At 39.7% G+C, this 14,821-nt stretch overlaps 1 protein-coding gene across 1 annotated transcript in view; it reads left to right on the top strand.

Annotated features, from left to right (window-relative positions):
* SLC2A9 (solute carrier family 2 member 9) overlaps nt 1-8,768 on the top strand; it is a 111,679-nt gene extending 102,911 nt beyond the window's left edge. Inside the window, exon 13 of the mRNA XM_019470625.1 lies at nt 8,215-8,768. Coding sequence (XP_019326170.1) covers nt 8,215-8,472 — 258 coding nt within the window. The 3' untranslated portion in view covers nt 8,473-8,768. The remainder of the gene's footprint in view (nt 1-8,214) is intronic.
* Nucleotides 8,769-14,821: the final 6,053 nt, after the last annotated feature.

Here is a 14,821-nt window from a genome sequence, read left to right as displayed (position 1 = left end):
CCCCCCCCCCCCCCCCCCCCGCGGTTATGGTGATGGCAGCTGGCTGAGCTTATGTTTGCCTCTGTTTTGTACCCTTCTTTGCTAGCCCCTGTGCCGTCCTCATTCAACTGGCCTTCAGTCTGATGAGTGTGCTTTAGCAGGGAGATACCTCTGCCTGGCTGCTCCATCTCAGCAACCAAAACTGACCACTTAGAGCCCTCCTTTTCCACCTCTCTGCCTTGCAGAGACCAGCTGCATCTTTACTGCTCCTCTGGTTCCCTCTCTATCCCATCAGTAATTTTCCAGAACAACTCATCTTCGGGCTTCCCTCCTAATACAAATGTTTCCAATAACCAGGGATCGCAGAGGAATACCCAGTTATGATTACAGGACCACTAAGCAGAAAGCTGATTTTACTCCCGGCTGGGGTTTGACTTTTACCTTTGGCACTGCGGGGCTACACATCTACAGCAAGGAAAGAGAGAGTTTTGAAATCATTACAAGTGTTGGGGAAGTGATCGATGGAGGTCTTCAAATCTCTCTGCATGGTTGTACTAGAAAATGATGTAGCTTCCTATCGAAATGACAAAGAACTGAATTGCTGCTATGGTTTCCTAAGAAAATTAAAGGACTTAAATGAGGTTCATTTAGAAATGGGAGGAACTTCTTTTTCATCTTGCCAGGCCTACGTACAGTCCCTGAGGACTGCAGGGATTTTTCCCCTCTTTTACTTCTGCCACAGGAGAAACTTGTGTTATCACAAAATGGGATACAAAGGCATCATTCTCTTGCAGCATTTTTGCAGCAAAACTGAGGCAATAATAGTAATAAACTGCAAGATGTTTTGCAGCTCTCTGGCAGAGCAATAGCACAGAATATCTCATTTTTGCGGGGACTAATAAATGTCACTGTGCAGTTCGAATGTTTTGTCCAGTTACAGAAAAACAGCTTGATTTTACAAGGTCGTAATAGTTATATCTATCCTCCATCATCTATTTTTTTGCATTGTTTCCCTGTAATTTGAAATTGGGGCATGTTGGTAAAGCAGATATATATTGTGCTGTAGGTTTCAGAGATGAACATTCAGACCTTAGCGAAGACTTGCATAAAAAGCTTGTTACAGCCTGGCTCATCAGGCTGGGGAACCAAGCAACTGACAGAAATGACCTCTGTAATTCCTGTCCAGTTCACTGGCAATGGAAAATTATGTGCTTTTTATGATGGACAAACAAGTCACTAGATTTGGGGCAGGCTTCAATAATATCTGAGAAATTGATGGAAAGTTTTGGGGCTGTCCTGTCGCACCCCATCAATGTCCCTCCCATAATGGTGTGTGTTTTCACAGGAGGGTTCAGCCAACAAGGTGATAGCTTATTCTGAGCCATAGCAAACATTAGGAAAACCTTTAAAATAACTAAAAAATCCTGTTAATATCTTTGTTCTCAGAAAACTAAAACAATAACAGTGTAAGAGCATGAGCAAAGAAAGATATGAAGGAGATTATATAGTAAATAGAGAGTGTGTGACAAAAGATCAGTTTTAAATATTTATTGTGAAGAGCTGCCTATATCCTCTGTAGTTGTGGCTGGGAAACACCTTTTCAATGAAGAAATCCTTGGCGTTGAGTGCTGATGTTTGCCTGACCTTTCTGGATCAGGGCAATAAAATGAGGACATAGCTGTAGATGTGCAGCTCATTGCAGCCCGTCGTCATCAGCTTGTGCTCAGTTTCTGAGCTGGTGGGTGGAGGTCTGATTCTTGTGCCCTGGCGTAGGAAGTCAGGGATGGCGCTTTGGTTGGCTGATGCTGAGAGGCAGAGGCAGGTGCTGAGATGACAGGAAAGGAGAAAAAACAGCTGGGTGGACATCATGTCCCCCAAATAGTGAGTGCTTTTACTAGCTGGGTTTTTAAGTGAGGAACTCAGAGACTCTTTGAATTTTCATGTGTCATCTTCATATAAGCTTTTTACTTACATGAGGGTAGAAGACATCTGAAAGAAGTAAAGTATAAATTGTCACTAGCTAGAAATTGGGTAAACTTTTATTTTCTTTTCTTTTTAGACTAGTTAAGGTGTCTTGAAAAATAACCTGCTTGGATCTGTGATCCAGGTGGAGCTCAGTATCACATGGGATACAGGTGCTACAAGGCTTGTAGCCTTAGTTCAGATTGCTTACTAGCACAATGCAAAGATCTATATGTGTGTTTATTTTCCCCCTTTCAGAAACTAATTTATTTCTGCCTGTGAAGTAATACTTCTGAGTCATTATACTTGTTACTGCAGGCTCTCCTGCACTTCTGCTCTGTTTCTTCCTTATTTTTACATTTGAGATTTTCCTTCTCGTGCATCAAGATTCATTTACCCAGCAAGATTGTCTTTTGGTTTTCCTTATTATTTCCTTACTGTGTAATAATACCCCTTGGCTTTTTCTATTATGCGGTACAAGAATTTCAATAACAAAGGTGTGCACAGAAGCCTATACATAAATTCCCTCAGCCAAGCTATTTTGAGCTTTTGCAAATACATCTGATGTTTAAAGTAACTACAGTGCACCTGTATTAAGGGAAATGGCTGAAGTTCCCCTCAAAGATGTGAAAACGAAATGTAGGCTATCAGAAGGTTAGATATGAGAAAAAATGCTCTTAACTAGAAGCAACGCACTTCAAGTATAAAATACAAGGATCTGTTAACTTCTTTGTGAAGTTAAGGTAGTGAATGTGTGAGGGTTGGGGTTGAAATTGCAGTTCCTGTCTGAAAATGTCTCTTTTTTTACTTAGGAAATTTGTTTCGTACATTATATTTTAGTGCTCTGTCCTTCTTCATTGTCCTGCACCTTCAGCAGAACCTTAAATTATGTCTGAAACTGAAGAAGGACAACGGGTAAAGGACACAAACTCTCTCATCCATTTGTTTCAGTGGGTTATATTAATTGGAAGCAAAGTAAGTAAAGTCAAATGTCTACATGAATAACTGTTTTGCTGCTGATCATTTTAGTAAGACATCTAACCACTATCATTTGACCTCATCACTTCAAAATTCAGTTTGACCCCCACCTCATGACGCTAATCTTCATGGCAACTTCCAAATACAAGCACCCATTGCCGGTGCCAAGGGGCTGTGACATTGCAAGTTGAGAATTTAGAATCACATTTTGGCATTTGCTGGGAAGAGCCAAAAGTTCTGTTTTAAAAATATTAATTTGTTAAGCTTGCTAAATGTGATTCAGAATTTGTTCATTTGCTCATTTATTTTGCTGCTTCTGCCCTAGAATATCTACTTTCCTGTTTTCAGTATCACAGTCCCGCTTAGAATTTAACCTTTGCTATAGAATGAGTTAAGTCAGTAAGCAGCCATCATTAAATAGCATGTGATGATGTTCTACTCAACTACTTTTATATATTTCCAGACTACGGTGTTCACAGCATGAAAGCTATTAGCAGGAGGACTGTTCTCAGCTAACAGACTTTAGAAGTGGCAAATTGTTAATTTTTTTTTAATCAAAACCAGAAATGTGATCATTTCAATGCTAGGTTTTTTTATTTGTTTCAGTTTACTTTTTAGCTTGAAAAAATGAGCTCTCTTGCTCATTCTGGGCACTTTAAGTCTGGTCATAATGGTAAAAATTAAGTATTCTTTACCATTTTATTTAAAGGGAGGTGGAGGAAATGCCTGTACATTCTGCCTAATGTGTATAGCAGCCCTACACAAGCTGGGAATATGTTTGTTAACCTCTTTGCTTAAGAAAATGTGGCTGAGCTGCACCTACTTATTCATACACCTCGCTTATGCAGCTACATCTCATCCTCAAAGTCAGGTTTGATTGCTTGCCACGCCTGGGATCTGATTTGGGAGAATTGCCCGAGTCCTTCGACTTTGTTTCTTTTTTGTGGTAATTGCATGCGTGTCTTAAGTGAATCATTTCCTGGTTTCCTTTTTTTGACAAATACAGAGCCTTGATCGGCTGCAGAAAAGAGAAGATAAAAATGAGTAATTTAAGGTTCAGCTGGCAGGACATTTTCAGAAATGCTGTGTTTGAAATAGCCTGCTTAGAAAGCTGGTATGAAAATAGAAGGTGATGAGTTTGAAAGTTTATGCTTAACTGTTAAATATCCTGTATAGCAATAGCCCTCACCAGCCTTGAAAAATCCAGTGTAAATCCTGCTTTGGAGAGGTTTTATTAGCCTGCTGACTAACTAGGAACTTAGTTGAATACTTACAGGTATTCAAGGTGCTTTCCTCGGGAGATTGCATCAGTAAGTGTGTCAGCTGTTCTCTTGCCCTCCCCTGTGCACCTGGGAGGGCGGGTGACCTTCAGTAACCCACAGAAAGCCTGGCCTTTCAAGGACCTTCGCCTGTGTATCTGATCGTGACTCTGAATGAATATCTATGAGCCTATAAAGAGATAGAGCCGTTGTTATTTAGGAAACCACCTGAAATTTTGGGCAACTTTGAACCTTGGATGTTCAGGGCGTACTGAAGAAATGTTAGGGGAGAACAGCTACAAAGCACGGACCATTGTAGTGCTTTGTTCTGTTTTCCTTCTAACCTTTTGGTTTCCATTCAGAATTGGCTTGCTTTTGCTTCTGCCCCCTCCCTTCCCTTCCTCTTTTAACCCTCCACTCCAGCTATTTGGATATGGTATTTTTTATTAAGAGTCAGCTACTCTTCAGGTAGGTAAAAGTACTCAGTTTTTGAACACTGAGGCTTGTATCCCTCGTAGTTAGTGAAATAATGTCATGAAGTATAGAAATATATTTACCTTTTCAAATTTTATCATATATGTTGTCATTATTCTCGTATCATTGAGAATGCACATGTCGGTAAAGGATCTTGAGACCATGTCCACTGGGCCAAATACACAGAGTTGCAGAGTATCTGTGCTTTGCCACCGAACACTTTAACCGAACTTCTTCCTTAGTGTTTTACTCCCACCCCAGCCCAAGGTAAGCAAAACTCTGGGGTTTTAGTTCTAGAGTGGCAGCTGCAGTCTCTATAGATGTCTTGTCTCTGACAAGTTGGAAGGAGTAAAACAACAAAGAGAGGCTGTGGATTTGGAGATTACAGATGTCAAAGAGTAAATGAGAGATACAGGCTTCATGGGCGTAATATAAATAATACATAATATAATAGAAATAAGAGAAAGTATAGTAATTTCATGGAACAAAGACACAGATCCATTTTTCTCTCAGATCTGTGTATCAGTACCTTTTCTGTAGTAGCTGTCATTCAATAACTCAGCATTTACCCTTTTCCCAGCACATTATCCTACCTTTTGGCTCCCCTGATGGGCACAGCAGATATGCTGTGGCCAATCTATTAATTGTTCCACCCATCAGATCTTCCCTCCAGCACCAGGCAATTCAGAATACATCAGAAACAGATAAAAATAAATTAAACATCTAGGCTGAGCTGTATCCCACCCGTGTCCCACTAAGTGTTTCTATTGAGTTAGGATTCAGGATTTAACATTTTCCTTCCGCTTTATCCTGTACTTCTGTTCTACATCCTTTATCAGTGTGCGGAGCAGGTAGAAGGTGTCGTGCTTATAACAAGTAATGTAATTCACATGTGACGTTCTTCTGTGCCAAATGCAGGTTTGGGTGATATGAGTTATGAATATGAGTGTTTGTCTTTCCTGTGTGTGTAAAATAATAATCAGCTTTAAGGAAATATTGTGACTGAAGACTAGCAGGTGAGAAAAGGGCATTTTATGATCGCCCTGCAGTGTTCCTGTCTGGGAATTAGGGCTCTGTTGTGCTAATCCTGCTGAACACAAGGAGTGCAAAGTCTTGGTCTCTTCCCACAACCCCATTTGTAGGATTTATAACAAAAATTTAATTTTTAGCTTATTCTCTGTGGAACTTGTTGGAGGTCCTTGGGCGCTACTTCTAAAGGGATCTGCAGAAATTAAGGAGAGCAAGTTTATTACCAATAAATGTAAATACATTATGTAAAATAGTTGCAAATAAAATATGCACTCATGAGAGTGTTCAGTTCAACTAGAAAAGGTTTAAGGAGACATGAATCAAAGATGATAATAAACACTAATTTAGATCATGGACAGCAAAGAAATAAATGGGAATAAGAAAGGTGGGACAAAGTTGTGGCTGCACCACCAAAAGATGCAGGTAACTTGTGGCATCTGATTGCCAGGCTTATTCATACTAGGCATTAATGGTTCGTTTTCATCACAGAGAAGTTTTAGTTCAATGAAGATTTTAAAAAGGGAAAAACATGATTCCAGATTGGAGCTCTACCATTCAGCTGAACAAGTTTTTTTTGTTCAATTCAAATTTCAAATGCAGAAGATCCAGATGCAAAATTTGAATTCTTAACATGACAGGATGATTTCTGAGGCACTGTGAAGTTATTTTTTCCTGTCTACTAAATCCATTTGCTTCTGCCTCTGTATAAGCTTGAAAGTCATATCTGTTCCCATGCCAGAATATTTTCCCCCCTCATCACCCATGCTCTTTGGCTTGTGATTGTCAGGTTGCTCAGGAGTTCGTGCTTCTAGGATTTAACAAAAAAAGCATTGATGATCTCAGGAGTCCATAGTCAATATCAGAGGATGCACTTTCCAGCTTTTCCTATTACAGACAGGAGTTGAAGGGCTGAACTAGGTAATGAATTATCCACGGAAAACATTGTGACTAGGCAGGTTGTCAATCAGCCATGGTATTAAAAAGCAGCTGCAGAAAAGGGTTTTTTCTTTTTTTCTGTCTCGTTCCACACACGAATTCACGTTCTTCTTCCACCCCATATATGATGTATACTGAGCAAGTGAAACATAAAAATAGTCCTAGGAATTGCGTACACGCTGAGCCCCCGAAGCAGGGAGCTTAACCAGCCTGCAGTGTAGGACTGGTATAATTAACGATGATGGGAGCTATTAGAAAAACGTGGAAAGTCAGGGTTACATCGTCTAGCTCTGTCTTAATTGTTTCAGATACATACCTTTAATGGCAATTGTAAATATGTACATATAGGAAGCCACGTCTGCTTCCTCCATCCTGAGTGATTTTCCCTGGGGTAACCTCTGCCTTGCAACACCTGGGGTGATGTGTGAGGGGTCCAGCTCTCCTTATATTCGCTGTTGATGACCTCACACAAGGCACCACGGAAAGGTCGCCTTATTTTTGGAGCTGGAGATACCCCTTTTGGTTTAATTCAGCCTTGTTAATAAAAACAAGTCACAAATATGTGTTCGTTGGACAGTTGTTTTCAGGACACAGAGTGAGGTAAATCAATAGAGGAGGAAGGGAGGTTTCCTCAAGGGCTAGCAGGATACCAAACCTCTTCCTAGTTCAACAAAGCGCAGCTGGCAATATCGTAATTATCAAATGTTTTTCAAAACCGTACTATTGAAATGTAACTGAAAGTTATTAAATGATCTAATAATACCAGGCAAGAAATACTTATGTTTCAGTGAAGTGCAACTCCTACTAGTTGGCTGGAGCCTTTATAATCAGTTTATAAATTAATTTCTTTGTGTCTATACTGGGTTTTTTTTGCAGTGAAGTAAAATCCAAAACATTCAAATATGTCCTGTACTTCATTTTCAGTTCATTCTTACACTAGTTTCTAGCATGAAAGAAGTGCATTTAATGGATTTTTTCCTGCTGTAAGCTCCCGTAACCTTAGAAATGATACAAATGTCTGCCATTTGGTGTTTTTTCCTTGTTTATTTTGCAAATCTCAAAGCTTGTAACTACTGTGATGCAGATGCCCCTGGCTATGGCAGGTTTCCCATGTGTTGTGTACAGGTGCACGGCATTGCAAAAGCAGGCCTCATTTTTTGTACCTAGAAATTGCAAGGCAGTATGCAGAAGAAGCCGGTGAAACATCTGCCTCATTTCCAGAAATACCGCGGCAGTGCAAGGCTCAGTTAAGCCGTGCACGTAGCAGGAGCCCTGCTGCCACCTGCTCTCCTCACACCCGCCGTGCCTGAACTCAGTCTGGTGTCTCCCAGCGTCGCCCAGATTGCAGATCTGCACGCCTCTGCCAGGAGCCTGCTTTTCCATCGATGGGCCACAGGCAGTGCTGGAAGAACTAATGATTCATGCATTTTTATGAACAACTAAGCACTCTGACTTGCAATGAATGCCAGCACTTACTGTACTTGGTTAAAAATTGCTCCATACCACCCATTTTTTCTTTCAAACCATTCCTGATGTTGCTTTTCGTCTGACTTTTGTCTCTTTTATAATGACCTTCTCCTTTGTTTTCTATTCACAGGGTGGTTTACAGACATACTGCTTCCTAGTGTTTGCTGCCATCTGCTTTGCGGGAGCTACCTACCTGTTTTTTGTCCTGCCTGAAACAAAAAATAAGACATTTAATGAAATCAGCCAGGCATTTGCCAAAAGGAATAAAGTATCTTTAGAAATGCAAGAAATGAACCACTACCCAGGGGAGAGGAAATCGAGTGCAGAACAAGAATCAAACTTCACGTCTTCGGTGGACAATGGGGAAACCAAAAAAGGGATTGTGTAAAGCCAGGATGCTGTTTCGGGGGACGGGGGAAAACATGCTCTTCTCATTCAGTATGTTTATAGCAACGCACAACTTGTATTTTTTATGTGACAGCATGAACTGCTTCCCCCTTGAGTATGTTTTAAGTGAGCACGGGTGAATTTGTTAGCAGCTAGGGTGATGGTTGAGGAAATGAGAGGCGGGAGTAGCAGCAGCTGGTTAAATAAATAAGAGCCGGAGTTTTCTTGGGCACCTGTGAAATTGGTGCTGTGGTGAGTGGGGTGGGGAATATAGACTCAGAGAAGCAAAGTGGCTGTGGGGAGCAGGGGCTGTGAGCAGCAGCTGGCTGAGCACCCCTGTGTGCAGTTGTGGGGAGGAAGAGGAGGAGGCAGGGAAAAGGGAAGAGATCCCAGCAGAGGTCTGCTAAGAATCGATGCAAGCAAACCTGAAATGGTAGCGGCTCGCATTTCTCCACGTTTCCCAATACGTCATTAAAGTTGCAGGTGAGAACTGAGGATTTGAAAGGGGGGGGGGGGGGGGGGGGGGGGGGGGGGGGGTTAGACTCAGAGAAGCAAAGTGGCGGGGGGGAGCAGGGGCTGTGAGCAGCAGCTGGCTGAGCACCCCTGTGTGCAGTTGTGGGGAGGAAGAGGAGGAGGCAGGGAAAAGGGAAGAGATCCCAGCAGAGGTCTGCTAAGAATCGATGCAAGCAAACCTGAAATGGTAGCGGCTCGCATTTCTCCACGTTTCCCAATACGTCATTAAAGTTGCAGGTGAGAACTGAGGATTTGAAAGAAGACTTGTGACACTCCCCTGACCTCCCATTCCTTTTCCAGCTATTTTGACTTTCAGTTGCTTCGTCTCAACGCCTCCCAGCTTCTCATAAATGGGGAGCTCTGGGTCCTGATGGGTTTCCTTGTCTCTCCAGCAAATCCTGATTGACTAGTAATAGAGTTGCCTCTAGTTTCTGGGTTTGCTGGCACTGCATTTCTGTGCATTTTTTTTTTTTTAATTTTATTTTTTAAGAATAGCTGTAGAAGCTGTAATATGAAAAGAAAACTAAACCTCATGGTGAAGTGAGAGAACTCTGGTGGTACGTGTAGGGTGTAGCATTAAAAAAAAAAAAATCAAACACCAAGTTTTCCAAGGGTTGGGGTTTTTGGATTGTTTTTTTGCTTTTCTTTTCAAGTTCCTTTTAAAACAAGTCTTAGGAGCCAAAATTTCCCTGAGACCCAATAACTGTCATTTCTTAACACACAGATCTCCAAAGGAATTTGGCTGCCTATTTCTTATTTAAACACTAATTTTCATTTGGGCATTAGATTCTGAAGCTCCAGACCTAGTTCACATTAATAAGTTTCTAAGCTATTTAATGCTTTGTAAAACTGTCCTCAGAGTCTGCTTAATTTTGTGATAGAAAGACTCAGCAGGCTGTCGGGAGTTAGGTGATCCATTCCCTTCCACATGGGATTTTTCTTTATGAACATCATCTTTCCAGTTTCTAATTTTAATAATACTTTTTGTTGATCCTTCTAGGTACCTGGATGCTGAGGGGGTAATAAGCACTTTTAAATTAAGTAGTTAGCTGTTTTATATGAAAAGTCAGTAAGTCTTAGAGCTGCTCTCAGTTAGGAGTAAGGCACAAGAAGCAAGTGAAGCATTTAGGTAGAGCCAGATGCTTCCACAAGTTATATTTACTAATCCAGAAGTTCATAAATTTGGGGGTCTTTGGGGAAAAAAAAAAATCCACATATATTCATATATATATGAATATAAACCAAATATAGAAATATATGAATATGTATATTCATATACATATACAATGGAGAATTGCTTTCCAATAGTTGTTTTTTTCAGGTTTCCCCAAGTGATAAGCTGTTTATTGTTTTGTTTTACACTGTAAATTATACTGTAAATCAAAATCAGAGATCCTAATGTTCAGCTGTTAGTACTAGATGATGTATATGGTTTTATACTGTGATTTATTTATATGTGGCATATTTACTGCACACATTGTAAGCTGACCTAATAGGGCAATTTCACTACTGGGTAATAGAAGAAAAATTGGTCTGAGCCTTTATGCCAGGATTTATGCTATTTTACTGGGATAGAGGTACAGCAACAAGTAAGAAAATGAAAACATATATGAGGAAGAGAATTAAGAATGAAAAATCAGATTTATGATACTGGTGCTACTGTTAAGAAACAGAGGGATTATACCAACTGATAACCATATATAGAAGCTAATCAAATACTATGGAGAAGATTGAAGAAAGATGTCTTCTAATAACCACTTGTAAAATTATTGTAAAATAACCACTATGTAAAAATCATCTTTCAGTGGCTTTAGCTGCCTATTCCATGTGTTACATGAGGCTAAGTGAATGGCTATGTAAAAAACGAGCTTGAATGCCACCCCTCCAGACAATTTCAGGAAGAAATTCTTCCTCTTCTGCCTGCAGAGCAAGACTGGCAAGTTCAGGCCCTCTAATTCCGATTGAGAGTTACCTTACATTGCAGTTAGGGCTACTAACATGGTATGATGTGATCTGATCTGTGTCAAGGTGGCAGGATTGGAAACCATTATTACTAGAATTAGGAGAATTTAGCACTTGGTGCTTTTCATTAATGTACATTACAGGCATTACATGTTGATAATGTTGCCATTGGATATCTTCAGTAAAGTATGCTGTTGGCCTGATATGGCAGTTGTATTGGACTTCTGCAACAAGATAAAATCATCTTACAGTTGCTTACAGTTGCATTTGGAGCCCAGCTCTGAATGTGTTGGTAAAGAGATGGTTCGATAGAATTTCCTATCACAGCTCAGGGTCTTGTACAGATTTAGCAACAGGGGGTTGCGTTTTCCTCTTCTGCAACCCCGTTTGCCCATCTCTTGCCCTACCTGAGATAGGCACACTCAAATAAGCACTTTCTGTGCAACTGCAAAGAGAGCTGCTACATGCTGAGTACGCCATGGGACTGGTAGCACGTGTTGCCAGCGGTTTGCTCCAGCCCATGGTACGGGTTAAAAGCAATTCCAGTCTCCAGACGTGTATGTGCAGGTGCTTTGCTCACTGGCCAGGGAAAGTGGCTGCTGTCTCCTCTGCCTTGGTTTGTGGAAGTTTCTGAGGAAACTTCAGATGTGCCGGTACTGCATTAACTTTCTCATCTCTGACCCTAACGAGAGTTTTGTGTTGTTCTTCAAGTTGTTCCGTAATGTTTTTTTTCCATTGTTATGCTGCTAGAGCTTCTCGAGCAAAGAGAGGACAAAGTGGAAAATATCAGCAATTTATCATTTGGTTTTCTTGTTGAATGTATAAAATTGTCTACAGCCCATGTGTTTGTCAGTAAGTGTTGTGTGGTGCCACGTTCTCTTTTCTTGTCTGTGACACTGGGATGAGGTACTGCGAGGTGGTGTTTGTACGAGTACCGCAAGTGGGTTACGTGTGTGCAATCAACTATGTCCATGCACAGTGATTGCAAAATAAACCTTTGGAATTAAACTAAAGTGATGTAGGTTTTGTTCTGGGTAAATCTGAATATCTACAGCTGTACAAGTTTCATCATACGATTCCCTGGGTTTTTGTATGTCCCACTACAAGACCGTACAGTCCTATGTCTGGATGACTCGAGTAATTTTGGACTCCACAGTTGGGTGGTTGGGAGTTACGGGGAAGAAAATAATCTCTGAAACTGTATATTTTGTGAGCATTGTTTACATTTTGCTTCTCAAATCAGATTCCATGCTTCATTTGTTCGTATGTTTATAGTGGGCTTTAGAAATAAAAATACAGACATCGGTGAGAGGTAAATGATTAAAACTGGTTAGTAATAGTAATAGCTGTGTATAAGAATTATTGAATCTGGTGAGGCTTTTTTGCAAAAAGTTGTCATTTGCAGTGGATGACTTTGGGTTGCTAAAGCTCTACTTTCTCATGAGAAATTCAGTCAAATGACTATTTCTGCTACAAAGATATGCAAAACCTGAGATCTGAAATATGTATAAAAAATTGAATTTCATACTTCAGGTTCTGAAGCCAATTTTCACTCCACAAGGATCTGCTTTCTAGTGGGGGAAGATGTGAGTAGTTCAGCCATATGGGACAATTTTCATCTTCAGAGTAAAATGAAAAAAGAAACACCAAAAACAACTCTTTGAAATTTGTTTTCTTCCCTTTGACTATTTTTATGTGCTTTTTCATACAGAAGTTACCATATAAACTATTAGAGCTCCCATCACCTCACACAGCAGGAAGAACAAATCCGAGTAAAGCAGTGTTTGGAGATGCCTGCGGTCTTTTTCTTTCAGCCTGACTCCAGAACATAAGGTTCAGATACAATCTAAAAACCTGAACTATATAGACCCAAACTATGAAGCAGGTTTGTTAATGCAAATATTCAAGTTGTTAAAAAAATCAGGTTTGGGTCCATACTTAATTCTCTCTGCAAGTGATATTATTTGGGAGTGAGCCCTGTGAAAAGGTGAACTTCATAGCAAAAGCTTGGTACTTGGACTCCTAATCAAGTTATCACAGCTCAATAAGCAATCATGCATAACCTGAGTCACTACAACCCTCTTCTGTGCAAGCTAAGCTGCATTAACCTCGCTTTTGCCATGACCTAAGAGAAACGCAGGCAGTGGATGGTCAGGCTCCTTCTTGAGATGTTCCTGCTAAGGCTGCACTCCAGTCAAATTCTTTGAAACATCGGATTTTGATTTTTAAAAAGCATAGAAGAAAAGCTTTCAGGAGACTTTTACCCAGTGATTAGTGAAGTCAACAGAAGTGTCCTCCAGCATCTTCAACCACACAAAAGTACCCAAGAAAGGCACAGTACACATAAAGGAGTTTTAAGCTTAGGAGACCCTGCACATTTTTATCTTCTTTAGATAGTAAACTGATGGCTTGTTTTCTCAATCTGGGAAAACAATATAATTATTCAGATGCTGCAAAAGCACTAATCTGATGCTCTTCTTCTGAGTTTGCAGGCGGGGAGTTGATTGGTTAGTTGGTGGTTTGTTGGGTTTTTTTATTTAAGTGGGAGCACTATGTCTGGTCCATATGCCAAAGAAGAATACCGAGCATGAGACTGCTGGAGTTGCTGGTTGTCTTAATATAATTCCCAAAAGGTAAAAAGCAAAGTGTAACTCTGTCAGACCCCTGAAACACAATACATTAAGAGCATGATCTTGTAAGGGTAGGAGATAATTTGTCTGCTGCTATGTAAGCTGCCACACAGAGATACTGATTTTTGTTTCATTTTCTCTTGTTTCTCTCAGTTAAAAAATCAGTCAAGCTAAATGCAATGCTCACCTCTTTACATTTGTTCCACCTTTTGTTTCTGACTTGTTCCACCCAATTATATTAATATTTTTACAGTTCAGATTTGAAAACAGGAAAGCAATACTTAACTTAGGAAAAACAAACATGCCAAAGATTATAAAAATGATAAATACAATTTTCTCTGGAGGCTGACATTTTCAAAGATTAGTTCAAGAGTCAATCACTTAAATCCAAATTGCATATGGTTTCATCCCATTGAATTAAACTCTACAGACTATATATATGCATTTGTATATATAGAGAGACTTTTATGTTATCCCATGGAAAAAGTTCAGCTGCTTTAATTCTCATACATAAAAGAAATTGGGCCATTTGGATATTACGTCAAGTTGTGAACTAGACTCTGATGGTGCTCAGATACTTGCATTAACGAACTTAGCTAAAGTTTGCGTGATTTAGGTTTGGAAATGTTGTCTAGCAAGGCTGTCTCCTTCTGGCCAGCCTTAGATTTTTCTTTTTGCACTTTTCTAAGAAAACTGCTAGGTGGAGACTACTATGCTAATAGATATATAATTTAATTAATTTTTATATATATAAAATTTATTTATATTTGCGTGTATTATAATACGTATTAAAATATATAACATCTTTTAATATAGATAGTATTATATAATTCAGAGGAAAAAGAATGGAGTTTTTCTAAATTCAACTGAACTATGATTTGTTAAACATATGTCAGGTAAATAGCTAATATAAGAAATTATATATTAACACAACAATGCAATAAACTAAGGTTAGACAATTTATATTCTGTCACTGACTGGCTGAAGCCTTATCTTCCTAATCAATACACTCACTGAGCTGTGATAGACTGATCATCTGGATGACTAATAGTCAACAAGAGCTTTTCACGTGCTTGTTGCACAGCACAATCACCTTGATGCAAAGCTGGGGGGAATCATTCTCAGGATAGCTCCAGTTCTGGACATTGATGCTAAAATAATTGCCAACATGTAGTAAGAGAACCAATTTCCTTTTGTCAAATAGGCTTTGATAATTATCAATAGAAAAGTTATCCTTAATGGTAA

The sequence above is a fragment of the Aptenodytes forsteri genome, unplaced genomic scaffold, assembly GCF_000699145.1.
Source record: "Aptenodytes forsteri isolate BGI_AS27 unplaced genomic scaffold, ASM69914v1 Scaffold111, whole genome shotgun sequence".
NCBI lineage: Eukaryota > Metazoa > Chordata > Aves > Sphenisciformes > Spheniscidae > Aptenodytes > Aptenodytes forsteri.
The sequence above is the reverse complement of the archived record's forward strand: the minus strand, read 5'-3'. Positions and strand labels throughout refer to the sequence as shown.